At 54.2% G+C, this 25,847-nt stretch overlaps 2 protein-coding genes across 9 annotated transcripts; one reads left to right on the forward strand and one right to left on the reverse strand.

Annotated features, from left to right (window-relative positions):
* Window positions 1-69: 69 nt before the first annotated feature.
* CACNB1 (calcium voltage-gated channel auxiliary subunit beta 1) lies at window positions 70-24,864 on the reverse strand. Of its 8 annotated transcripts, none has more exons than XM_005584003.4 (14): window positions 24,607-24,864; window positions 22,053-22,139; window positions 18,715-18,834; window positions 13,936-14,058; window positions 13,247-13,383; window positions 12,963-13,039; window positions 11,621-11,640; window positions 11,277-11,357; window positions 10,816-10,874; window positions 10,528-10,637; window positions 10,218-10,369; window positions 4,211-4,306; window positions 3,578-3,763; window positions 70-1,924 (listed from the first exon to the last, which is right to left on the reverse strand). In XM_005584003.4, the coding sequence occupies exons 1-14, from the start codon at window positions 24,688-24,690 to the stop codon at window positions 1,460-1,462; spliced, it is 1,797 nt and encodes a 598-aa protein (XP_005584060.1). In that variant the 5' UTR covers window positions 24,691-24,864; the 3' UTR covers window positions 70-1,459. The 8 variants fall into 8 exon arrangements, with proteins under 8 accessions (XP_005584060.1, XP_005584059.1, XP_073875569.1 ...); XM_005584002.4 differs by lacking the exon at window positions 11,621-11,640 and adding an exon at window positions 12,417-12,571; XM_074019468.1 differs by lacking the exon at window positions 11,621-11,640.
* Window positions 16,678-17,011, forward strand: LOC102131576 (dolichyl-diphosphooligosaccharide--protein glycosyltransferase subunit TMEM258). The gene has a single exon (XM_005584001.3). The coding sequence runs from the start codon at window positions 16,708-16,710 to the stop codon at window positions 16,945-16,947; it is 240 nt and encodes a 79-aa protein (XP_005584058.1). The 5' UTR covers window positions 16,678-16,707; the 3' UTR covers window positions 16,948-17,011.
* Window positions 24,865-25,847: the final 983 nt, after the last annotated feature.

Here is a 25,847-nt window from a genome sequence, read left to right on the forward strand (position 1 = left end):
AGCAGCTCCCAGGTGCCTAGGCTGATGACTATGTGGCGAGGACAAAGAAGCAGGCTTGGGAGGCAGCCACAAAGGACAGGACAGTGGTTTTATATATGGCAAAATACTTCTCCTAGGGGAGTACAGACAAATATAGACAGACAGATGGGGGCACAGGACACCAGACAGGGAGGGGGAAAGGGTGGGCAGTGGTGTCTTCTAATCAGTAAGTGGAAGCTGCACCCCACCCCCAGGTGGAGTGTAGGATATTGGCACAGGAGGTGGCGAGACAGGCATGAGGTGCCCATCCCTGAGGCGGGCAGCCGGGCAGGGCCCAGTCCTTGTTGGCACAGTTGGCTCTTTCTGGCCCAGCTGGGATGCTGGGGAGGGGCAGGGCTGCTGGGCTACAGGGATTCCAAGGCAGAGGGATGCCCCAGGGGAGAGGGGGTCTCCTGGGGGAAGTGAACATGGGTAACAAACAGAATCACGAGAGGCAAGTACAGAGCAGCAACAGCAGCAGCCAAGCCCCCCAGAGGAGATCCGAGGTCCCAAGGCAACCCCTGGGCACCAACCCATGGGTCCTCTCCCCTGGGGCCTCAGGGTGAGGGTGAAGGAGCAGTTTTTTGGTTTAAAATGAGGCGGACCAGAGTGTTCCATGGGCTCCACACCCAGGTGGCACAGGGATGGGGGGCTCAGATGCAGAAGAGGGCCCCCTCTTCTAATGGCAGCAGGCAAGGGATGTTGGAGGCCAAGCTCATTCCTAGGGTAGGCAAAGGCTGAGGTATGGAGGTGGGGGATGGGGAGCAGCGCCTCAGCTGCTCATTCTTCAGGGTTCTGGGCCCTGGACGTTGCCATGGCCACGGAGGGTAGAGGGTTTTGTATGCCTGCCGGCTTCCACCCAGAACCCTCCCCAGAGACAAGCTCCCCATGGGGTGTCCATGCTGTAGCTTTCACCGACCAGACGATGCTGCCAGGAAGCTGGGAGGAAGGGGCAGGCAGGGTGAGGGACCCCGGATCTGGGGTCTGGGGAAGAGAGCCCCCATGGGAAAGAATCTGTGGCCTCCCTTTCCAGGAAAAGTGCCCAGCCCTTCCCCAGTACTGCAGCTTGGGAGAAGGAGAGCCATCCCACTTAGGACCGCCACTTAGGGCCCCGAGTAGAAAGAGTGAAGGAAGTGCACCTTTTCTCTAGGAGGGCGAGGGAGGAGAGCCCCTTAAGATGGGAGAAAGGGGACACTTCAGAAAAGTGGGTATCCCCCATCCATCTGCAACAGGCAGGTAAAAACCGACAGCTGGGGCTTAAGGGCCTCCCGGGAGCTGGGATGATAACGCCGAATAAACCCCAAGCTTTGAGCAAAGGCATCTGAAAGGCGGGAGACAGCGCCCCCTGGAGGCGAATACATGTTGGGTGTGAGCCCCTCGCTCCCTCCCCTCCCCTCCCCTGGGCTCAGAGCCCTTCCTCCCGCCGTGTGGCCCCTGCCTCTCAGCGGATGTAGACGCCTCGTCCCCAGCCCTCCAGCTCGTTCTTGTTGCGCCCCAAAACTGGACCCCCACCCTCAGCGCAGTAGCGGGCCTTATTCCGGCCCCGGTTCCGGTTGTCGGTCAGCTCTTCCTCATAGTCTTCTTCCTCGTCCTCCCAGGATCCCTGTCGGGCTGGGGGGGTGCCACCCCCTGCAGGGTCTCCAAGCCCTGGCCCCTCTGAGGGGTCAGTCTCCATGTCCACACATGAGTCTCCCAGCTCCGTGTAGGCAGAGTTTCGGCTGCCGGGGGTGTCGGCATCAAAAGTGTCTTGGCGGGACAGTGCCCGTAGCGTGCCTGCCCGGCCTGGTGGGTGGCTGCTGGGGTAAAGGCCTGGGGGCTGGCCCAGCTCCCCTGGGTACTCGTGCACGCTGGCGTGCTCCCCGGTGGCCCGTTCCAGCGGCTGGTCCCCGGAAGCAAGGTAGGGTCCCTGGTTAGCAGACGGACAGCACACACCATGCAGATCAGGCAGGGGTGAGAAAAACACAACAAAGCAAGGCAAGTTAGTGACAGCATTAAGAGGTCCGGCCTGGATGAAGAGGGTGCTGGCTCTAGGGGAGGGGCCCCGGGGACAAATGGCTCTGGAGCCCAGCCAGAGGACAGACCTCAGGGCATTTGCTCCTCTCTCCAGACAGGGGGCACCCGACCTTCATGGCCGTCAGCCGTGAGCCATGAGTCACCGCTTCCCCGGTGCAGGTCATTAATGCTATCTTGGGGTTAATCATCATTAACAGCTCAGTATTGCCACTCATTAGTGGTTGATTGGGTTAGTCATTGCCTTTGGTTTTCCAAATATATTAACGAGATTTCAGCTAAAACCTGCTGACCCTGGCTTCTTCGACCCACACCAGACCCCAACCTTAGGCTTCCAGAACCCCATGCTTCTCCCACCATTCCCTAGTCAGATGACACTGTCTCCAAGGCTGATGGGATTCCTCCCCTGCCGCCAACAAGGACTCAAAGCAGCAAGGTGGGGAAGGCTGCTGGGTCTCCCCCTCCTACTGAAGATGAAGAGGTGACCCAGTGTCCTCACCACCAAATGTCACATGGAGGTGGGGCACAAGAGAGGTTCCAGTCCCTCCCCTGCCATGTCAAGCTGTGTGACCCTGAGCAAACAGTTCCCCTCTCTGTGGCTTCATGTCTTGGTTGTAATGTGACGGGAGTTAGACCTGAGCAGCAGTTTCCAAACTGTTACCTAGAGATCTGGGGTGGGGTTGGGTGGGGAGGGCACAGAAGTGCTTCAGGGGTCCCCATGGAGGTGGAGGGGAGGCCATTCCCCTGGCTCCCTCAGGGCAAAGCAAGGATGTATTATCTACATCCTCAGCTTCCACACAAGATTCATTGAACAAATGGGCTCTGTTGCTGAAAACAAATTTGAAAGCTAGTCTAGAATGATTTCATGGGTTTCTTCTGGCTCTTAGAACCTTATACTTAATGGTGTGGAATCAAGAGGTGGGCTGTGGCTCCCATGGGAGGAGGGCAAGGCAGGATGGGTCTCCCATGGGAGGGCCTTTCCGGGACTTTAACTGGGAGAATGGTGGAAAATTCAGCATCAAGTCATAGAAGATGCCACATTCTGGGTCCTTCTTGAGGGGCCGTGTGGAGTCAGGGCTCCAGGGAGGGAGAGTCCAGGTTTAACGTAGGTTTCCCTGGCTCTGAGGGCCTCCGCTCTGTTGGGTCTAAAAAGGGTGTGGAGTCCAGCGAATTAGTTTATCAGTCTTCCTCGCATGTCCTTCCTAGTCCCTTGTCTTAAAAGTGCTCCCATCAGGCCTCATATCCAGCGGGCAGCAGATGCGGTCCTATGGCACCAGGCCCAGGAAGACAGCACCAGAAGCCCCAGACCCATCAAAAACCACAGACACCAGAAACTGCCGCTCATCACGTTTTTTTACAAAATAAAGCTCTGCCCTTCCTCCTCCATGTTCCCTGCACTCCAGTTCCGACCCCAGAGCGGGAGGGAAGACGGGCAGGGTGCCCACTACATGGCATGTTCCTGCTCCTGGGGCACCGCACTGTCCCGCTGCGAGGACTCCAGCCCGCCCCAGAAGCTGAGGTTTCTCCTGAGCGAGGTGAGCACCTGTACCTGGAGGTTGGAGACAGGGGCAGGGCTGGCAGCCAGGGCTGCGGTAGCCATGGTGCGGTTCAGCAGCGGATTGGGTGGCGTGCTGCTGGGCGGATGTGTGGCCTTCCAATAGGCTTCCAAGTACTCCGCCAGGTGCTCGCAGGCATCCTCCAATTGGTTCTCGTCCAGGATGATGTCAAACATTTCCTGTGAAGGTGGGGTTAGGGGGCAGGGCTGGAATGAGTGGGGCGTGGCCAAGGGGGTTGAGGGTGTGGCCTGGGTGCAGTGGGTAGAGTCAAGGGATTGAAGGACAAGGTTAAAAAGAGGCCTCTGGATGTGGAAGAAGGGAAGGAGGGCTCTCAGATCTACAGATTGGCAGAACTGCAAGAAGTTTTGGCACTCAGTCCAACTCCCTCATAGAGATAAGGCAACCAAGGCTGGGAGACAGGGCTTGACTCTCCACGGTGAAGGGTGCTTCTGGAGCTTGAACCCAGTCTTTGACTGACGGACCTGCACTCTTCTCGGAAGACCAGTTTGCACCTACAGGCCTGACCCAGTTGTTCCTGGTCACTCTGTCTCTCATGTAGGCCAGAGGAAACCGGGGCAACCCAAATGTCGTCCCTCCCTTCCCTTCCCCGGGATCTAGGCACTCACAGGTGGGCACTGTGCCAGCTTTTCCGAGGCCGCTATTTGGACGTTGAGGTGTTTGGACTGAGACTTTCCTCGGGACTTGATGAGCCTCTGAAGTACCTGGTTTGGGGAGGGAGAAAAGGAAGAGGAGCTAGAGGGACTCAGGCAATGCACCCAGTCAGAGAGGCGGGTCCTGGTTGGATCAGCATGGAGAGCCAGTGTCAGGGCCCTTGAATGCTCCATAACTCTCAGCCCTGGGCACCTCTGCAGAAATGACCTCAGCAGCCCTATGTCTAGGGCTCAGGCTCTCTCCTGGTCTCATGCCAGACTTCCTTAGAGGCTGTATGAAGGGTAGTGATTCTTCTTCCCAACTTCTCTAACCTTGTTTGTAGGCCTGCCCACCCTCCTTTTTTTATTTTTATTTTAGAGACTGGTTCTCACTCTGTCGCCCAGGCTGAAGTGCAGTGGTGTGATCATAGTTCACTATACCCTGGACTCAAGCAAGCCCCCAGCCTAGCCTCCTGAGGAACTAGGGCTACAGGCACGTGCCACCATATCCCGCTAATTTTTTTAAATTTTTTTGTATATGTTGCCCAGGCTGGTCTCAAACTCCTGGCCTCAAGTGATCCACTTGCCTCAGCCTCTCAAAGTGCTGGGATTATAGGCATGAGCCACTGAGCCCAGTCACACCCTCTATATTAACAACACCAACAATAGTCTTCCTTTATGAGGCACTTGCTACATACCAGCATTGTTCTGTGCTTTTCACATGATCAATTTAGTCCTGATAACATTCCTGTTCGACAGCTACTATTATCATTCTCATCTCAACAACCACCACCATAATTATAATAATGTAAAACCTGAAACTAATCATGAGGAACAATCACACAAACCCACACTGAGGGACAGACAGTCTACAAAATAGCTGTCCTGTACTCTGCCTAAATGTCAGTCTCTGGAAAATTCAAGAAAGGCTGAAGAACCCTTCCAGATTAAAGAAAACTAGGCCGGCCGGGCACGGTGGCTCACACCTGTAATACCAGCACTTTGGGTAGCGGAGGTGGGCGGATCACGAGATCAGGAGATCGAGACCATACTGGCTAACATGGTGAAACCCCATCTCTACTAAAAATACAAAACATTAGCTGGGCGTGGTGGCAGGCGCCTGTAGTTCCAGCTACTCAGGAGGCTGAGGCAGGAGAATGGCATGAACCTGGGAGGCAGAGCTTGCAGTGAGCTTAGATCACACCACTGTACTCCAGCCTGGGCGATAGAGTGAGACTCCATCTCAAAAAAAGAAAAAGAAAGAAAACGAGGCCGGGCACGGTGGCTTACACCTGTAATCCCAGCACTTTGGGAGGCTGAGGCGGGTGGATCACCTGAGACCAGGAGTTCAAGATCAGCCTGGCCAACATGGTGAAACCCTGTCTTTATTAAAAAATAATAATACAGGCCGGGCGCGGTGGCTCAAGCCTGTAATCCCAGCACTTTGGGAGGCCGAGACGGGTGGATCATGAGGTCAGGAGATCGAGACCATCCTGGCTAACACGGTGAAACCCCGTCTCTACTAAAAAATACAAAAAAACTAGCCGGGTGAGGTGGCGGGCGCCTGTAGTCCCAGCTACTCGGGAAGCTGAGGCAGGAGAATGGCATGGACCCGGGAGGCGGAGCTTGCAGTGAGCTGAGATCCGGCCACTGCACTCCAGCCTGGGAGACACAGCGAGACTCTGTCTCAAAAAAAAAAAAAAAAAATTAAAAAAAAAAAATAATAATAATACAAAAATTAGCTTGGCGTGGTGGCATATGCCTGTAGTCCCAGCTACTCTGGAGGCTGAGGCATGAAAATCACTTGAACTCAGGAGGCAGAGGTTGAGATGAGCCAAGATCATGCCACTGCACTCCAGCCTGGGCGACAGAGCAAGACTCTGTCTAAAAAAAACAGGCAACACGTGATACTGGGTTGGTTCCTGGATTGGAGGAAATGTTGCCATGAAGGGCATTCTATGCGGGGCATAGTGGCTCACGCCTGTAATCCCAGCACTTTGGGAGGCAGAAGCAGATGGATCACCTGAGGTCAGGAGTTCAAGACCAGCCAGGCCAACATGGCAAAACCCCGTCTCTACTAAAAATACAAAAATTAGTTGGGTATGGTGGCAGGTGCCTGTAATCCCAGCTACTCAGGAGGCTGAAGCAGAATTGCTTGAACTAGGGAGACAGAGGTTGCAGTGAGCCAAGATCGCATCACTGCACTCCAGCCTGGGCAGCCAGAGTGAGACCCTATCTCAAAAAAAAAAAAAAAAAAAACTAATATGGACTATATTTTAGAAACAATTCTTGAATTTTACAATTGCATCATGGTTGTGTAAGATACTGATGTTGTTCTCAAGAAACACAATATAGGCCAGGCTCACGCCTGTAATCCCAGCACTTTGGGAGGCCGAAGAGGGTGGATCACTTGATGTCAGGAGTTCGAGACCAGCCTGGCCAACATGGTGAAACTCTGTCTCAACTGAAAATACAAAAATTAGCCAAGCGTGGTGGTGGGTGCCTGTAATCCCAGCTGCTTGAGAGGCTGAGGCAGGAGAATCACTTGAACCGGGAGGCAGAGATTGTAGTAAGCCAAGATCACACCACTGCTCTCCAGTCTGGGTGGCAGAGCAAGACTTTGTTCCAAAAAAAAAAAAAAGAGAGAAAGATGAAAGCAATTTTTCAAAATTAGTGAATCTGAAAAAAATTAGACTGTACACTTAATTTATTTTTTATTTTTTAATAGAGACAGGGTCTTGCCATGTTGCCCAGGCTGGTCTCCAACTCCCGAGCTCAAGTGATCCACCTGCCTCAGCCTCCTAAAGTGCTGGGATTACAGGTGTGAGCCACCAAGCCTGGCTTATAGACTTTAAATGGCTGAATTTCATGGTATGGGAATTCTACTTCAATAAAACTGTTAAAAAATTAGTGAATCTTGGTGAAGAATATTCAAAATATAAGATTTTTTTTGATACTATTCTTGCCACACTTCTGTAAATCTGAAATTATTTGAAAATAAAAATCTTTTTACAAAATGGAACAGATATAGTTCTGGGATACCAATAATATTTATTTATTTATTTATTTATGAGACAGAGTCTTGCTCTGTCACCCAGGCTGGACTGTACTGGTGCGATCTCAGCTCACTGCAACCTCTGCCTCCTGGGTTGAAGCAATTCTTGTGCCTCAGCCTCCTGAGTAGCTGGAATTACAGGCGCCCACCACTATGCCCAGCTAATTTTTTGAGTTTTAATAGAGGCAGGGTTTCACCATGTTGCCCAGGCTGGTCTTGAACTCTTTAGCTCAGGCAATCCACCGGCTTCGGTCTCCCAAGGTGCTGAGATTACAGGCGTGAGCCATCGTGCCTGGCCCAATACCAAGTATTTTTCATGATTAACCCATTTATTTAATCTTCACAAACCCAGTATGCCTATGCTGCAGATGAGGAAACCAAGGCATAGAGATGTTTGGCCACTTGCCAAAGGAACACAGAGCCAGTAAGTGACAGCCCTGGAGTAGAAGTCCAGGCTGCCTGGTTCCAGAATCCCTCCTCTTAACCTCAATGAGGGAAATGGAAGCATTGGTTACTTTCTAGTTCAGTGTTTTTGCATCCATTATGTCATTTGGTCCTTTCAACTCCCCTCAGGAAGTACTTAAATCCCATCATCCCCTTTATCTCATTAGAAACATAGGACTCAGAAAGGTTAAGTCGGCTGGGTGCAGTGGCTCATACCTGTAATCCCAGCACTTAGAGAGGCTGAGGCAGGAGAATCACTTGAGGTCAGGAGTTTGAGACCAGCCTGGCCAACATGGTGAAAACCTGTCTCTACTAAAAATACAAAAATTAGCCAGGTGTGGCCAGGACCGGTGGCTCACACCTGTAATCCTAGCACTTTGGGAGGCCGAGGACAGCGGATCACGAGGTCAGGAGTTCAAGACCAACCTGACCAACATGGTGAAACCCCATCTCTACTAAAAATACAAAAATTAGCCGGGTGTGGTGGCATGCGCCTGTAGTCCCAGCTACTCAGGAGGGTGAGGCAGGCAAATTACTTGAGGTGGAGGTTGCAGTGAGCAAGATTGCACCACTGCACTCCAGCCTGAGTCACAGAGTGAGACTCTGTCTCAAAAAAAAAAAAAAAAAAAAAAGCCAGATGTGGTGGTGTGCGCCCATAATCCTAACCCCAGCTACTCAGGAGACTGAGGCCCAAAAATTGCTTGAACCTGGGAGGCAGAGGCTGTAGTGAGTGAGATCACACCACTGCACTCCAGCCTGGGTGACAGAGCAAGACTCTGTCTCAAAAAAAGAAAAAAAAAAAAGTTAAGTAACTGGTCCAGGGAGCTCAGCTCATGGGATGATAATGGTTACCACTACTGGCTGCCCTCATAAATCAGAGAGTAGGCTGGTTACGGTGGCTCATGCCTGTAATCCCAGCACTTTGGGAGGCCGAGGTGGGCAGATCACGAGGTCAGGAGATCGAGACCATCCTGGCTAACACGGTGAAACCCTCTCTCTACTAAAAATACAAAAAATTAGCCAGGCATGGTGGCGGGTGCCTGTAGTCCTAGCTACTCGGGAGGCTGAGGCAGGAGAATGGCCTGAACCTAGGAAGCGGAGCTTGCAGTGAGCCGAGATTGTGCCACTGCACTCCAGCCTGGGCGACACAGCCAGACTCCATCTCAAAATAAATAAATAAATAAATAAAATAGGCCGGGCGCAGTGGCTCACGCCTGTAATCTCAGCACTTTGGGAGGCTGAGGCGGGCAGATCACAAGGTCAGGAGATTGAGACCATCCTGGTTAACACGGTGAAACCCCGTCTCTATAAAAATACAAAAAGTTAGCCGGGTGTGGTGGCGGGCGCCTGTAGTCCCACCTACTCAGGAGGCTGAGGCAGGAGAATGGCTCAGTGAACCCAGGAGGTGGAGCTTGCAGTGAGCCGAGATCGTGCCACTGCACTCCAGTCTGGGCGACAAGCGACACTTGGTCTCAAAAAAAAAAACAAATAAACAAATAAATAAATCAGAGAGTATACTGAGCTGCTTACACCATTCCTCTCAACAATAACACGAGAGGGATTATAACCCCACTTTATAGGTGAAGAAATAGAGAATCAGAGGCTAAATAATTCCCCCAAGTTTCCAAGTTCAATAAGAAAAACCAACAGTAATAATAAATCAATATGTAAATCAATCAGAGCTAGAATTTCAAGCCCATGCTGTCTGTTAACTTCAAATCCTTCACCTCAACTCTTCCTCCATGTTTCTCAGATCCCCACTGGCATCTAGAAGGGAAAGTTAATGGTGCTGCAATACAAGGAAAAAGTAAGACGGCCTTCTTGCAGATTCCCCCTCTATCAAAGTCCAAATGAGGACACTGCAGCAAAAAGGGTTGATATCGAGAGAGTAAAGCAACTGGGCAACACAGCTAGATCCTGTCTCTAAAAAATACAAATATTAGCTAGGCATGGTAGTGGACACCTACCCACTAGTCCCAGCTACTTGGGAGGCCGAGGTGGGAGGATCGCTTTAGCCCAGGAGGTAGAGGCTGCAGTGAACCATGATTGCACCACTGCATTCCAGCCTGGGTGACAGAGCAAGACCCTGACTTAAAAAAAAAAAAAAAAAGAAGAAGAAGAAAGGAAAGACCTCCCAACTGCCAAGTAGCTGGGTGGCACTGGAACAAAAAGCACAGAATTCTTTCAGTCCAAGGGTGGGAGGTCAATCAGGGTGGAGACAGGGGACTGGTCTGCATGACCCTAATAGTAGTAAATAATAGCTAACGTGTTGTATCAGACCATTTGCTAAGTGCTATACATTTATGTGATGTTGAAACACTTGACAATACCATGGAGCTTTACAGAGAAGGAAACTAAGACTCGGGTAGATTAAGTCACACAATCAGTAAGCCATGGAGCTGGGATTTAAACCCAAGCAGCCCGACTCCAGAGCACTCCTTTTAAACCATGCTGTCCCGGCCAGGGTCAGGCTCCTGCACCCACCTTGGGAGAGGTGATCTTGATGTAAACAATGATGGGGGCCAGCGAGGTCTTGGACAGCTGGGCTGGGTGATTGATGGTGTCAGCATCCAGAGCAACCAACTGAAGGGTCCGGGCCAGCTCGAAGATTCGCTCGATTTCACTCTGCACCTCAGCTGGGGGCACGGAGTCATGTGGATGGGGGAATGTCAGGTGGCCTCCCAGGAGGTAGTAGGTGGAGGGAACGCTTCTGGAGATGGCCCTGCCCACTAACTCCCACCCCTCCCACGTCCAGCCCAGAAAGGGTGAGTGAAGACAGCAGGGGTGGGCTCACCCAAGCTGGAGCGTGTGTTGGAGCGCTCAATGATGATGTGTTTGCTGGGGTTGTTGAGAACTGAGCGCTTAGCCAGAGAAATGTCTGCCGTCACACGAGTGATGGAGATCCTGGGGAATGGGGCAAGAGGGAAGTCAGGGATCAGAGTGGGCTGGAATGCCCTGCCCACTCCCCAGTTCCAGGCCCGCCTTCTGTTCCTCAGTCCCAGGACTGTGATTCGAGGCATCCGGCCCATCCCCAGCAGCAGAGAGCAATGGCAGGTGCGAGGAGCAGCTCCCAGGGTCTTACCTGCCATCAAACCGATGCTTCAAGAAGTCAAATAAAGCTTTCTGCATCATGTCTGTAACCTGGGGGTGGGGGTTTGTGGGGAGGGAAGGAGGAGAAGGTAGGCATTTAAAGCCACTCAGACTCTGAGCAGCTGGGTATTTGTACCCTCACGTTCCACTTTCTTCCGAACAGGACTTTATGGTGGGCAGGGGTCTGGGTCTGAGGGGTCTCCACTGGGGTCTCTGGTTCCAAAGGTCCCTGTAAGTGGCATCTCTGGGAGGACTTTTCTGGGGGTTCCTTTGGGGGACGGGGTTCCTCTGTGTGGGTCTTCCTGTGGGTTAGGCCCCCTGGGGGTTCTCTCTGAAGGTCTGTAGCCCTCCGGGGAGGATGCCTTGGGATCTAGGCCCTTCTAGGGGATCTCTCTGGGGTCTGAAGATCTTTCTAAGGCCCCTCTGCATCCACTCCCCTCTAGGGAGTCCTACCTCGTAGCCCTTGAGCGACGGTCCCACCAGGATGATGGGCCTCATGGAAGGCACCACGTCATAGGGGGGCACATGCTCTGTCTGGGGGGCAAGCAGGGAGGGGAAACCCCAGAGTGGAGATGATATTAGATCCTCTCCCCCACACGCCAGGCTCCCCCATGCAACCTTCCCCCACCCTGTCCCAGAGCCCAGATGTGGGGATCAGGGTGGGGATGGGGAGGGATGGCCAGGGAGAACCAGGAAAGGTGGGGGAAATGGGGGCAGATGTGGGAATGGGTGTTAGAAGGTCCCCCTAGCTCATCCCAGGGAGTGGGGTGGAGGACACAGAAAGCTGTGATACTCACCGACTTCTGCTTCTGTTTGGCTGGGTCCAGAGATTGCCAAGAGAGGGAAGGGGGAGGAGAGAGGGAAGGGGACCCAGGCAGGGGCAGAGGGCAAGGCAAGAGCCAGGACAAGAGAGGGAGGGAGAGCCGGGCAGACGAGGAGAGATAACAGGGCATGCGTGTTAGTGACAGACAGAGCCAGAGATGGGGAACGGGACCCCACGCCAAGGGGGAGCCAGATGTGGCCCTGGATCAGGACTGACAGTCCAGTGGATGTGGGAATATTCAGACATATCCTACCCTCTTCTGAGTCTTGGAAAAGAGCTGGTGAGGTTGACAGCCCCTACCTTGGTGCCCACCTCCTGCCCCCAGTGCATGCCAACCTGCCCATTTTAAGGGTTCCCTTAACTGTCTTGCTTTGCAGTCAGCAGTCCCCCCCATCCACTATGTGCCCACCCAATCAAAAAAGGGCAAAGAAGGAATGCCATCCCATGCCCTGCTTCACATGCCAGGATAGATGCCAACACCGGAGCAGGCCCCTGGGAGTGAGGGGAGAGGTCAGGGTTCATGACCACCAAACCCTGCTGCCCCAGGTGTGGGGGCAACCTTCCAGGGGCAAGATCTCCTTCCTGGAGATGGGGCCAGGGCAGAGTTGTGTGTGGAGAGGGATGTACCCATGCTACCCTTCCCTCCACCTCAGCAGGAAGCCCTGATGCCCACAGAACAGACCACATCTGAATCCATTACAGCCCCCTTTCCTCCACCAAAGTGCTGGCCCTGACTCCCCCACCTTTTGCAAGAACACAGCGAGAATTACCTTCTTAAAGAAGGGGATGCGTTTGCCATGGGGTGGCGGGGTGGTGACACTGCTAACACTAGACTTGGCAGAGCCACTCTGCTCACCAAGCTCGGCCTCTTCCTCCTCTAACTCTAGGGGGTCTAGTTCAAAGGCTAAGTTAGTCATTTCATTACCTGGACCGGAGAGTCAGGAGAGAGGGAGGAGGGAGGCGAGGTGGGGAGAAGGAGTGAGATGAACGTGGAGACACAAGTACAGAACGCAGGGATGGGGATGGGGAAAAAAGAAAGAAGAAGAGGTGAATGGAAGAGGGCTGGGAGAAATGAATGGGGACGGGGCAGGGGAATCAGGCAGAGAGATGGAGCTACCAAAGAAAGGGGAGAGGAGAGACATGACAGGCCCAGCTTGAGGGGTATCCTACTCTTCATGGAGGGGGAACCATTGCATGTGCTTGGGGGACTCAGGATTGGGGTGTTTCCTACTGCAGGGAAAGGAGGAGTCAGGGAGTTGGGAGACCACCCCACCCAGGAGCTCCTCCCCAACCCCCTGCATGGCGATGGTTCTTACCACTGGCAGGGGGTGTGGGGCGGCGGGTGCCAGTCACCACATCTCCCAGACTGGAACTGGAGTTATCGCCTGATTTGCTGTGTGGGCAAAGGCAAACCGAGGTTGTGAGCAAAGAGGTGGGCATGGGGGGATCTCATCCTCTCACATGGGGCACCCCTGGAGGTGCTCCGGCCCCACTGGTGATGCTACAGGCAGCTCTGTGCCCTCAGGGCCAGGGGCAACCACTGAGGCCTAGTCCAGGCTGTATGGCCTCTCCAACCCCTTCCCCTGCCCCACCCAGACACCTGGAGCTGAGGCGGTTCTGGCGCAGCTTCTGTTCCTGCAGCAGGCGAAGGCTGTCCAGTTTGACGGGGCTGGGAATGAAGCCAACCTCACAGCCCTCCTTCACCAGCCGCCCGATCCACCAGTCATTATTGTATTTCTGCAAAGAACATGGCAGGTGGATGGAAAGTCCAAGAGGGAAACTGCAGGGGCAAGCTAACAGTCACTCTCCAGGGGAAACGCCCAGACTCGCCTCCCTGCCCAGGGGTGGCACCCTCAAAGATCCCCAGCCCCGGCTCCAGCCTCTGAGTGGAGCTGCCAATTCTCAGGACAACTCCAGGACCAGCATGCTTTCTGGCCATGGACCACCCTGCCACCGGCCCAGTGCAATTCTGAGAGTCCTTCTTCTCCCCATGTGCCCACCCTACTCTAGAAAGGCCACCCGAGTAAATGCAGGTACCTGCATGTCCCTGGCACACCGCCACGCCGGTTCGGGCCCCCTGACGAACCCTCCCAACAATCTTCTGACCTAAGCATTACCACCCCATTTTTCCAGTAGAAAATTAAGAGGCTCAGAGAGGTGGAGAGATTTGTCTAAGGTCACACAGCAGATTCAGCCCGGCTCTGCTTGGCTCAGAAGTCTTTTGTCCACTAGCACTCTGGCTGCCTGTCTCCTGGCACCCACTCCCTTGTTCTCCCTCCAGATACCCACCTCCTTGATGTGCAGGAAGTCTTTGGGCTCAAAGGTAATGGCCACTCCCTGCACAGGCACCTCATCCCCTGGAGACGGATTGTAGCCCACATTTGTCCGCACGGCAAATGCCACTGGCTTGGTCTAGAGGAGGCACACGGGGAAAATGGCAACTAGAAGGTAAACCACAATGTAATGTACAACTTCCTGACAGGGGTGGTGGTTACTTGGATGTTTGCATTGTAATTGTTCATTGAAATGTGTATGGACACGGGCAGGGTGTGGTGGCTCACACCTGTATTCTCAGCACATTGGGAGGCCAAGGTAGGTGGATCATCTGACGTTAGGAGTCCGAGACCAGCCTGAACAACATGGTGAAACCCCATCTCTACTAAAAATACAAAATTAGCCAGGCGTGGTGGTGGGTGCCTATAATCCCAGCCATTCAGGAGGCTGAGGCAGGAGAATTGCTTGAACCTGGAAGGCAGAGGCTGCAGTGAGCCGAGGTCATGTCACTGCACGCCAGCCTGGACGACAGGGCAAGACTCCATTTCAAAACAAAAACAAAATGTATACTGACACTTTGGGAGGCCAAAGCAGGTGGATCACTCGAGACCAGGAGTTTGAGACCAGCCTGGTCACATGGTGAAACTCTGTCTCTACTAAAAATACAAAAAAATTAGCTGTGCATGGTGGCGCACACCTGTAATCCCAGTTACTCAGGAGGCTGAGGCATGAGAATCATTTGAACTCAGGAGGCAGAAGTTGCAGTGAGCCGAGATGGCACCACTGCACTCCAGCCTGGGCGACAGAGCAAGACTCTGTCTCAAAAAAAAAAAAAAAAAGGCTGGGCACAGTGGCTCACGCCTGTAATCCTAGCATTCTGAGAGGCAGAAGCAGGTGGATCATGAGGTCAGGAGTTCAAGAGCAGCCTGGCCAACAGGGTGAAACCCCGTTGCTACTAAAAATACAAAAATTAGCTGGGTGCAGTGGCAGATGACTGTAATCCCAGCTACTCGAGAGGCTGAGGCAGGAGAATTACTTGAATCAGGCAGCAGAGGTTGCAGTGAGCCAAGATCATGCCACTACACTTCAGACTGGATGACAGAGTGAGACTCCGTCAAAAAAAAAACGGTATACTGAATTGGCTTGTGTGGTTTTCTCCATTTATATTAACTTCTACAATAAAAAACAAGAAAGCAAAATGTGGAATTCAGCCCTCTCAGGGTAGAGGCGGGGCACTGAGGAATGAAAAGGGTTGGGGGTAGGGAGGCCCACAATGATACCCAGAAAAAATAATAATAATAGCAGGCCGGGCACGGTGGCTCACTCCTGTAATCCCAGCACTTTGGGAGGGCAAGGCGGGTGGATCACTTGAGGTCAAAAGTTCGAGCCTAGCCATGACTAACATGGTGAAACTCCGTCTCTACTAAAAATACAAAATTAGCATGGCGTGGTGGCACATGCATGTAATCTTGGCTACTTGGAAGGCTGAAGCAGGAGAAATGCTTGAACCTGGTGGGTAGAGGTTGCAGTGAGCTGAGATGGTGCTATTGCACTCCAGCCCCGGCAACAAGAGCAAAACTCCATCTCAAAAACAAAACAAAATAAATAAATAAAATAATAGTAACAGGCCGAGTGCAGTGGCTCACCCCTCTAATCCCAACACTGAAAGGCTGAGGCAGGTGGATCATGAAGTCAGGAGTTCGAGATCAGCCTGACCAACATGGTGAAACCCCGTCTCTACTAAAAATACAAAAATTAGCCGGGCGTGGTGGCGCACCTGTAATCCCAGCTATTCAGGAGGCTGAGGCAGGAGAATCACTTGAATCTGGGGGGTGGAGGTTGCAGTGAGCAGAGATCGCGCCATTGCACTCCAGTCTGGGCAATGGAGCAAGACTCTATCTCAAAAAAAAAAATAAATAATAAATAATAATAATAATAATAGCAGCCAGGCACAGTGGCTCATACCTGTAATCCCAATACTGGCTTGAGGCCAGGAGTCTGAGACCAGCCTGAGCAATATAGTGACATCCTGTCTGTTTTTTATTTGTTTGTTTTGAAACGGAGTTTTGCTCTTGTTGCCCAGGGTGGAGTGCAATGGCGCAATCTCGGCTCACCACAAACTCTGCCTCCTTGGTTCAAGCCATTCTCCTGCCTCAGCCTCCCAAGTAGCTGGGATTACAGGCATGTACCACCATGCCCGGCTAATTTTTGTATTTTTAGTAGAGACGGGGTTTCTCCATGTTGGTCAGGCTGGTCTCAAATGCCTGACCTCAGGTGATCGCCTCCCAAAGTGCTAGGATTACAGGCGTGAGCCACCGCACCCAGCCAACCCTGTCTGTTTTTAAAAAATAAAAGGGGCAGCTGGGAACGGTGGCTTACGCCTGTAATCCTAGCACTTTGGGAGGCCAAGGCGGGCGGATCACAAGGTCAGGAGTTTGAGAACAGCCTGGCCAACATGGTGAAACCCCGTCTCTACTAAAAATACAAAAAAATTAGCTGGGCATGGTGGTGGGCACCTATAATCCCAGCTATTTGGGAAGCTGAGGCAAGGAGAACCAATTGAACCTGGGAGACGGAGGCTGCAGTGAGCTGAGATCGCACCGCTGCACCGCAGCCTGGGCGGCAGTGCGAGACTCTATCTCAAAAATAAATAAATAAATAAAAGGGGCTGGGCACAGTGGCTCATGCCTGTAATCCTAGCACTTTGGGAGGCTGAGGCAGGAGGATCACTTGCACCCAGGAGTTCAAGACTAGCCTGGAGCGGCGGATTAGCCTGCGCGGGGCAAAATGGAGCTCGAGGCCATGAGCAGATACACCAGCCCAGTGAACCCGGCTGTCTTCCCCCATCTGACCGTGGTGCTTTTGGCCATCGGCATGTTCTTCACCGCCTGGTTCTTCGTTTACGAGGTCACCTCTACCAAGTACACTCGTGATATCTATAAAGAGCTCCTCATCTCTTTGGTGGCCTCACTCTTCATGGGCTTTGGAGTCCTTTTCCTGCTGCTCTGGGTTGGCATCTACGTGTGAGCGCCCAAGGGTAACAACCAGATGGCTTCACTGAACCCCTGCTTTTGTAAATTACTTTTTTTTTACTGTTGCTGGAAGTGTCCCACCTGCTGCTCATAATAAAGGCAGATGTATGGCAAAAAAAAAAAAAAAAAAGACTAGCCTGGGCAACATAGCAAGATCCCATCTCTACGAAAAATAAAAAATCAGCCAGGTGTGGTGGTACGCCTCTATAGTTCCAGCTACTCGGGAGGCTGAGATGGGAGGATCACTTGAGCCTGGGAGGTCAAGCCTCCAGTGATCCGTGATCACACCACTACACTCAGCCTGAGTGACAGAGCGAGACCCTGTCTCATAAAACATAATAAATATTTAAATTTATTTATTATTATGTTTTTTGAGACAGGGTCTCGCTCTGTTGCCCAGGCTGGAGTGCAGTGGCGCAATCTCGGCTCACTCCAGTCTCCGCCTCCTGAGTTCAAGCGATTCTGATGCCTCAGCCTCCTGAGTAACTGGGATTAGAGCGTACGCCACCACACCCAGCTAAGTTTTGTATTTTTAGTAGAGACGGGGTTTCACCATGTTGCCCAAGCTGGTCTTGAACTCCTGACCTCAAGTGATCCGCCCAACCCGGCCTCCCAAAGTGCTGGGATTACAGGCGTGAGCCACTGAACCTGGCCTAAAATTAAATTAAAAAAAAAAAACAATAATGACAGTAATGACCATTTAGTGTCCCAGGTACCATGTTACATGCTTCACACATATTCTCTCATTTATATTCATCACAAAAATAAAAAATCCTCTGAAGTTAAGTGGTATTATTATCTTCATTTTAATGTGAATTTCCTAAGATCACACAGCTATTAAGAGTCAGGACTAGAGCCTGTAATCGCAGCACTTTGGAAGACTGAGGCTGGCTGATCACCTGAGATCAGGAGTTCAAGACCAGCCTGACCAACATGGAGAAACCCCATCTCTACCAAAAATACAAAATTAGCCGGGCATGGTGGAGCATGCCTGTAATCCCAGCTACTCAGGAGGCTGAGGCAGGAGAATTGCTTGAACCCCGGAAGGGAAGGTTGCAGTGTGTCGAGATCGCGCCATTGCACTCTAGCCCGGGCAACAAAAGCGAAACTCCGTTTCAAAAAAAAAGAAAAAAAAAAAAAAAAAAGAGTCAGGACCAGGATTCCAACCCAGAGGAAGTTTGATTCCAGGAAGACGTGGAGATTTTAGCACTGTCCCGGCACAGTGGCTCACGCCTGTAATCCCAGCACTTTGGGAGGCTGAGGTGGGCAGATCACTTGAGGTCAGGAGTTTGAGACTAGCCTGGCCAACATGGTAAAACCGCGTTTCTACTAAAAATACAAAAATTAGCCGGGCGTTGTGGTGCACGCCTGTAATCCCAGCTATTCGGGAGGCTGAGGCAGGAGAATCACTTGAACTTGGGAGGTGGAGGTCGCAGTGAGCTGAGATCACGCCACTGCATGCCAGCCTGGGTGACAGAGCAAGACTGCATCTCAAAAAAAAAAAAAAAAAGAAAAAGAAATTTTTAGCACTTCTCAAGCGCTTATTGTGTGTGGAAACAGTATAATAACAGGCACTTATTATACTTATTATACTGTATAACCAGGCAGGTATTATAGCCCACGTTGTGCAGGTGAAGACAGAGACGCAAGGTTCAGGGGTACTAGGAAGTGGCTGAGTCAAGACTTGGCCCTGGGTCTGCCCGGGCTCTCTCTACGGCCCAGGGAAATCATGCCAGCATGCCCCTTCCCACATCTTTCTCACCTTGGCCTTCTCGAGCTGCGCTAATGCCTGGCGCTCTGCTTCTTTCCTTAAGGCTTCCCGGTCCTCCTCCAGAGATACATCAGAGTCCGATGGACGGCTGGTGTAGGACTCCGCTGAGCCCTGAAAATACAGAGAGCCAGATCAGGGCCATTGCTGCCTCTCCCAGCTCCTGGGCCTGGGAAGGCATGGAGGTGCCACCCATCATGGATGCCTCTAGCCCCAGCCAGCCCAGCATGACGCCACAAGGGCTAAGAGAAGGTGGTATTAGGTGGAAGGGACCAGGAGCTGAGATTTCTCAGGCCCCTGGGGAAAGTGTGGCCCTAGTGAGGGTGACAGCAGCAAGCAGGAGATGAAGGCAGGCCCAAGGACAGCTGCTTGGGGCCCAGGGAGGGGTGGGAACCTGATAGGGGCACAAGGCAAGGGAGGAATGCCAGGGACGAGTCTCTACTCCCACTGCTCCTTCCCTCCCCTGCCCCCAGCACCCACTGAGATAGACTCAGCCGAGGTCCAGTGGCATCCATTCCAGGGACTGCAGCCACCAGCTTTGGCCTGAGCTTTCTGCACTATCAGCCGCGGATGGCCTGCTCCACAGGATGGGGCCACCACAGATTTTGCCAACTTCTGTTCAAGGGTAGAGGGAGATAGACTCCTACCTCCCCTGCTCCTTTAGCTGGTACTGCCAGAATCAAACTTCACTACTTAGAGCCCCAATCCTCAGGCTCTCCTAGGACACAAGAGAACCCAAGATTTCCAGGCTGGTGCAGACTGAAGAGGCAAGTTAAGAGCAGGATATGGGACAGGGCTTTCCCTGAGATGAGGGCTGCTGGGTGCCAGGCAGCTGGCTTTGACCACAGTGACCAACCCAGAGCACGAGGGACTCCTTTAGGGATGCACACATATGTGTAAGACACATGTCGCCCATACAGACCTGGTAGTGGGAATGCATGTGCTTATTCACGTGTGTGCGAGGATGTGCAAGTACAAGTGTGTGGAGGAGGGCGTGCTCTATAGTTGGCTACATATGACCACATGTGTAGAGCCACATGCGAGTGTATTGGCGGGGGCCTCCCAGATATCTATGACCCTGAGGGTGGGGGACATGTGAGGGCAGGAGTAAGGAAGTGTGGATTCGTGTGACTATGTGGGAGTGGTGTTGGACAAGGCATAGGAGGTTATGTGGCAAAAGAGGAGGACTGCAGAGATATAGGGGTTCTTTCCTGAGGGTATAAAAGGGTCACTTGGCCAGGAATGTCCATGAGTTTGGCATGGAGGGGACCTGGGAAAGACAGAAGACAAAGTCCCACCTCTCCCCAGGGGCCCCAGGTCATTAGCTGATGCAGCTCCCCATCTCTTTCCCAGCCAAATCATGAAAATGGGAGACCCGCGGGGGAAGGGTTGGGGTGGGGCGAGAGGCATGAAGGAGGGAGAGAAAACCAGCGTAGCTCCCACTCTCCACCCTGATGGGAGCACACAGAGTCAAAGAGCCAGGGAAACAGGGAGACAGACTAGCAGAGAGGCACTCATCGACCCCAACACACATGCGGGCACGCGCATTCACACACACACACTCACCAACTCCAACACAGACGCAGGCCCATGCACGCGCACACTCACCGACCCCAACACACACACAGTTACATGCACACACGCAGACACACATGTGCGGGCAGACACACACACACATATGCAGACACACAGGTGCACGCGGATGCACACGTAGGCACATGCACACATACACATATGCAGACACACGCATGCGCATACACACGCATACATCAGAAATGGCAGAAGACAGGAAACAGTGAGGAGGCATGGAGACAGGCTGGAGGAAAGGCCGCCCTCCGCCAGCTTTCCTGAGAGGCTGTTCTACCCGCCGCCACCCCACTCCATCCCCAGCTCACCACCACCAGGGTCCGGCTGGGCGCCTCCATCCCGGCGCCCTCAGTGCCTGGCCCTGCTGGCCTAGGGGGTGGCCCAAACTGCCCGTTCCCTCGGGGGCTCAGGTTACAAGCAGAGTTGCTACATGTGCAAACTGCTAGGGTATATTTAGCTCAGAGATGTGGCAAGGACTGCTCCCCCACCACTCCCCACCACCTACCGGGGATCAGAGCTGGGGAGCTAAAAGGAGGAAGAACTGGAGGCTGGGGTCTGACTCCCTGGGTTGGCAAACACTGAAGGAGCCAAGGTCCTTTTCTGCCAAGAGGGGCAATAAAAGCACAGCGTCATTCTTCCTAGCCCTGGCCAAGTCCTGCAACAGGAGGGATGAGGGAGTGATTGAAGAAAGGACTTCCTGTCTGTTCCTATACTTAGAAAAGACTAGAATGAAGCCTCCCCTTCCCGAAGCTCCCAAGTCAGACTGAGGCTCACATGTGCCAAGTGCTGTAGAGACAGAAGAATCAGAAAGAAGGGCCTCACTCTAATTAGTGGTGGATCTGCCTGGCATCACTCTCGCTCCTGGCCCAAGGTGGAAGGGAGGGGCTCATCTCCAGAGGACCCCTCCTCTGTGCTGTCTTCTGCCCTCGAATGCCCTGCCCATTTCCTCTTCAATGCACGCCTTTTCCTTGTCTAATTCCAAGCCCCTCTCGCCTTTTTTGGGTACCAGGCTTTGGTGAGATGCTAAGTAGTCATAGCAACCACATGCCTCTCTCCGTGCCTCACCCTGAGCCTAAGATGGCTCAGGATTGACAGAGAGATAAGAGCAGCCACTTACTGACCGAGCACAGGAGACCCCAGAAAGCTACTCTCAGTTACACCCTTTCAGGCAGTGGTGCTGGGCTACCGTCTTCTCTATTATAAAATTAACAGCCTCATGCCTCAACCACCCCCATCCCCGTCACCATCACCCTTTCTCTGTGCTTCTTAGATAGTCAAGTCTTGAGGTGAGGAGCGTGTTTCCCTGACCAGGACCTCACCAGGACTACAGGGACCCAAACATCCTCGCTCTGCTTTTCCTAGGACCTGCCTCCACCCCACCCTGTCACAGATTCTGGGGGAGGACATGGAAGCAGACAGCCGGCAGGGGGAGTGGGTGACAGCCCGAAGCAAGCTAGAGGGAGGCAGGCCAGGCTGTCCCTGAATGAGATGACGCAGGCCAGCAGGCAGCAGGGGAGGGTGCCTGGTGCTGGGGGAGGGGCCGGGCAGGGGCGGGGGCTGAGCGAGTGGGTGCAGCTGACAGCACATCCAGGAGAGGTCATGGGGTGTCAGGGTGATGGGGTGGCTCCAGGAAGGTGACAAATGGCACAGGGAAGGGTGCCTGGAGAATACCGCAGACCTGGCTCACCAATGCTGGTCTCTACCAACCGGCCACCTCCCTCCTCTCTGCCCAGCCTCCCCATTACCTGGCGGACAAAGCTGTTGGATGTGGTATCTGAGGACGTGCTCCCATCCGACCGTTTGAATCGCCCTTTTCTCTTGCTGTATTTGCCCTGGAGAGGCCAGGAAAGGAACAAGAGTAGAATCAGAAGGGCCCTTTCCCAACCCTCATCTTGCCAGCCCCAGAGCTACAGCCAAGCTCGGGAACAGCATTCCCAGATCCGAAGAGCCCTACCCCCAAGCCCCTGCACCTTCCTCCTGAGGTGGTGCGGCCCAAGGGGAGGGAGGGTCTCCCATCCTCATAGAGAGGACCCAGAGCACAGCCAGGAGTGGGGACCAATGCAAGAGAGCCCTGGGAGGCCCACATGGAAACCCCCAAACCAAGCTAGAGAGGCTGGGAATGGGGGAGGCACGGAGAAGCTGGAGGCTCATTAGGCAGCAGAGCTAATTAAGATGCTGGGCAGGCTGCAGAGGCCTCCGAGGAAGGGAGAGGCAGCCGGCAGTGCTGGGTGTGCGGGGCGGGGGGAGAGAGCGGGAAAGTCCCCCCCCACTCCCCCTCCGCAGGAGCAGAGCAGGGCTGTTTGTGTTGGTGGCCCCCAGAGAGGAGGAACTGCCAACCCAGGGCCCAGCCTGGCTTCTCCCCTGTGCCCAACTCTTCCTTTGCTATTCACAGAGTAGGGAGGGGATGACAGCTCTCTTGGAGACTCAGAGCCAGATTTCTGGGGAGGGAGTAGGGGCATGGAACTGTATTTGGAGAGTAAACATCCAGCCCGATCCCTGGCACCATAGGGGCAGATTTTGCTTCCCACTCTCATCCCTTGCCCCGACAGGACTTTTTCTCAGCTCCCTCTCTCACAATCACAGTAGCTACAACCCTCCCCAAGGAGGCAAGAGGGATGAAGCTTGTACCCTGTGGCCCCCAGCTGCCACTGCCAACGCCCCATGTGCATGGTACCCATCAGGCTATATCAATCTAAATATCCCTCGGCCCCACCCCACATGAGCCTAGGACACAGCCCCACAGATCCCTAGCGGGTAGACTGGCTGGCTCAGTCTCACAGACCCAGCTCCTGGCTCAGCCTGACCATTGAGGAAGCAACACGTTCAGGTTAAGGGCGTCAGGTATTTCCAGGCCTCCTGTAAGAAGAGCTGCTTCTGGCCCTCCCCATCTCGTAGGCGCACACACACTTGGCCTCAGCCCAGTCCAGAATGGGGAGAGTGAGTGAGGGCTCAGACTTCCAAGTCCCTGCTCTTGGTCTCCATCCTAGACCTTCTTTGGCCAAAGAACCTGGAGGGGCCATGACCAGACTGGGGGCTTTGGCTGCTGGGATCAGGGTACAAGAAAGAGGATGGAAAATGGGAGAGGAGGGCACCTGGGGACCTTTCCAAGATCCTCCTCTCCCCACTCGTCTCTCAAACCAGACATATACCCCAACTCTAGTTCTGGCGCTCCCTACAAACCTAAGAGGATTCCCCAGTGAATCCCAGACACCACCCTCCCCCTGCACTGCCAGGCTGGGCAAAGGGAGTGGCACTCAGAGGGACAGGGGACAGCTGAAAGGAAGGCCCCAGTCAGCTGCCTCCCAGGCTCAAAGGGGCCTGGGGTGGAGGAAGGTATTTTTAGGTCTGACTTGACCCCTCTACATACCCATCAATCACATTATCATGGTGGTTACAGCTGGTGGCCACAGTAACAGAAGAGTTAATGCTATCCTTGGAGAAGGACAGTCCCAAAGAAATCCCCTGGCGCGACCATCCCAGAGCCTGCTGGTCACCCCATGGGAACCCACCGCGCCCAAGAATGCCACTTCCTAGGGGTTACCAGGGGCGTAAGAAAAGTGTGCGGGTGGGGATGGAGAAGTAGACCCCTCCCCCAGGTAAAACAGCTCTTCCCCTTCCCGGGCAGTGAGTTGGCATCCATCCAACTTTCCAAACTTTGGAGGCGTTTTCAGGGCGGGGGTGGGGGTGGGGTAAGTCAACGTGGGTGTTGGGGGAGGGGAGCAGGTCCGACATGGAGATGGAGCCCAGGTGGCTGGGAGGGGACCTCGCCCGGAGTTGGCCCTTTCCCCACCCTCAAGATCCAGTGTCTGCGGCTCTGAAGGCCTGTTTGCATTTGGCACCGCCCTCTGACCATCGCCTTGGCCACCTCCTCGTGCCACCCCCGCCCCACCCACACCCGCCTGGCGCCCCCGAGCGTGCTCTGCGTCGCCCCCCTTGCCTGGCTCGCTTTCTAGCCTCCTTCAACCTCCCCTTCTCAAGGCCCAGATCCCACCACCACCAGCACCCCTACGCTCAGCCCACTGAAGCTGGTGCCCAAGCGGCAGGAACCTTGACGCGGGGGAGACAAGGAGGCGAGGGTGACAGGCAGCCCACCCGCCCCCTCCCCGCTCCGCAGCATCGCCACCCAGCCCCAGGCCCAGAGCCCATCAATCACAACCTGCAAGGATCGGGGACGCGCAGGCATCCCTCTCCCCTTCGCGCCCGGCATATAACCCCTTCCTCTCCCGCGCCTTTCGAGCCGACCTCAACACTGTCCGTGGGAGCGGCCCCCTCCTCTCGGGCCGGGCCACCACGCCTCACCTGCGGGCTGGGGTCGAAGACCTCCATGGGGATCTCCTGGGAGGGTGGGTAAGGGCCCCGGGACATGCCGGTCTTCTGGACCATGGAGAGGAGCCTCCCCTCCCGCCGCCGGCCCGGCCCAGCCGGGCGCCCTCAGCGCATGGGAGAGGCCGTGGGAGCCGAAAGCAGCGCGGCACAGCCAGCACCCGGTCCAGCCACCCAGCTCGGCCTTCGGCTGCCTCCTTCCTGCCTTCCCTCGCTCCTCCCGCTCTCTCCACTGCCGCCGCCGCCTCCCCAGCAGGCTCAGCATCTCCCCGCGCCCCTCCCTCGCTCCCTCCCTCCGCCCGCCCCGGCCCCGCCCCTCGCAGCCCCTCCTCCGGCTCGGCGCACACAATGGGCGTGCGGCAAGCTGGGAGGCAAGCGCCTCTCGGCTCTAGAGGGCCGCAGGTGGGCCTCTGACTGGCTGTGGGGTGCAGGCGGCCCGCTGGGGCGGGAAGGGAGAAACTAGGCGTGGATACTTGGGGAAGGGGTCGGGGGTCGGTCTACCAGTGGATGCCGAGCGCTGATGGGGATGAAGCGCGGACTGGCATGGCTAGCACCGCCCCCTTTTGTCTCAAACCTATCTTCCTGCGGGTCCCCCCAACCCACTCCTGTTTGGGCCACCAGAACTTCCCGGTCCCGGTGATCCTGGGACCTGGCTTTAACTCCTTTCTCCCCAGTGCGGGACCCAGGCTGCCTTAAACCAAACAGAAAAGCCTCTACCCCTCCAACATGGCTCTGGGGCTGCCGGTGGGAGGCTGAGGCTGAGATGGGGACGGTGTCCAACAGCGACAGCAAAAGAAATCCCAGGGGTCCAGGAGTTCTGCCCTAATCGGTCACTAGGATACACGCCCCCACCCCTGACCCGCTCTTCCAAAAGGCCATGAATGGGGCTGGGCGAAGTCCCTGCTGTTGGATGAGAAAAGAGGAAGCAATATGGAGCCGAGAAAGAAGAGGCTGGTAAAATCAGATCTCATGACCTTTGACCTAGAATTGCTCCACCTTTACCCCTGATTTAGGGACAAACATCCAAGGTCTGGACTCCACCCACCAAGACAGGTGGATAGAGGAGGAATAGGAGATTCTGGGCAATAGACCCTGGTGCCAATTTAGCTCAGGCTGTTTCTGGTTGTATAGCCCTGGACAAACCACCTAAGCACCAGTTTTCTCCTCTCCTATAAAATGTGGTTGCTGGCACTGTGGAGTCTGTGTCACCTGGGATT

The sequence above is a fragment of the Macaca fascicularis genome, chromosome 16 (assembly GCF_037993035.2).
Source record: "Macaca fascicularis isolate 582-1 chromosome 16, T2T-MFA8v1.1".
In the NCBI taxonomy this organism is placed as follows: domain Eukaryota; kingdom Metazoa; phylum Chordata; class Mammalia; order Primates; family Cercopithecidae; genus Macaca; species Macaca fascicularis.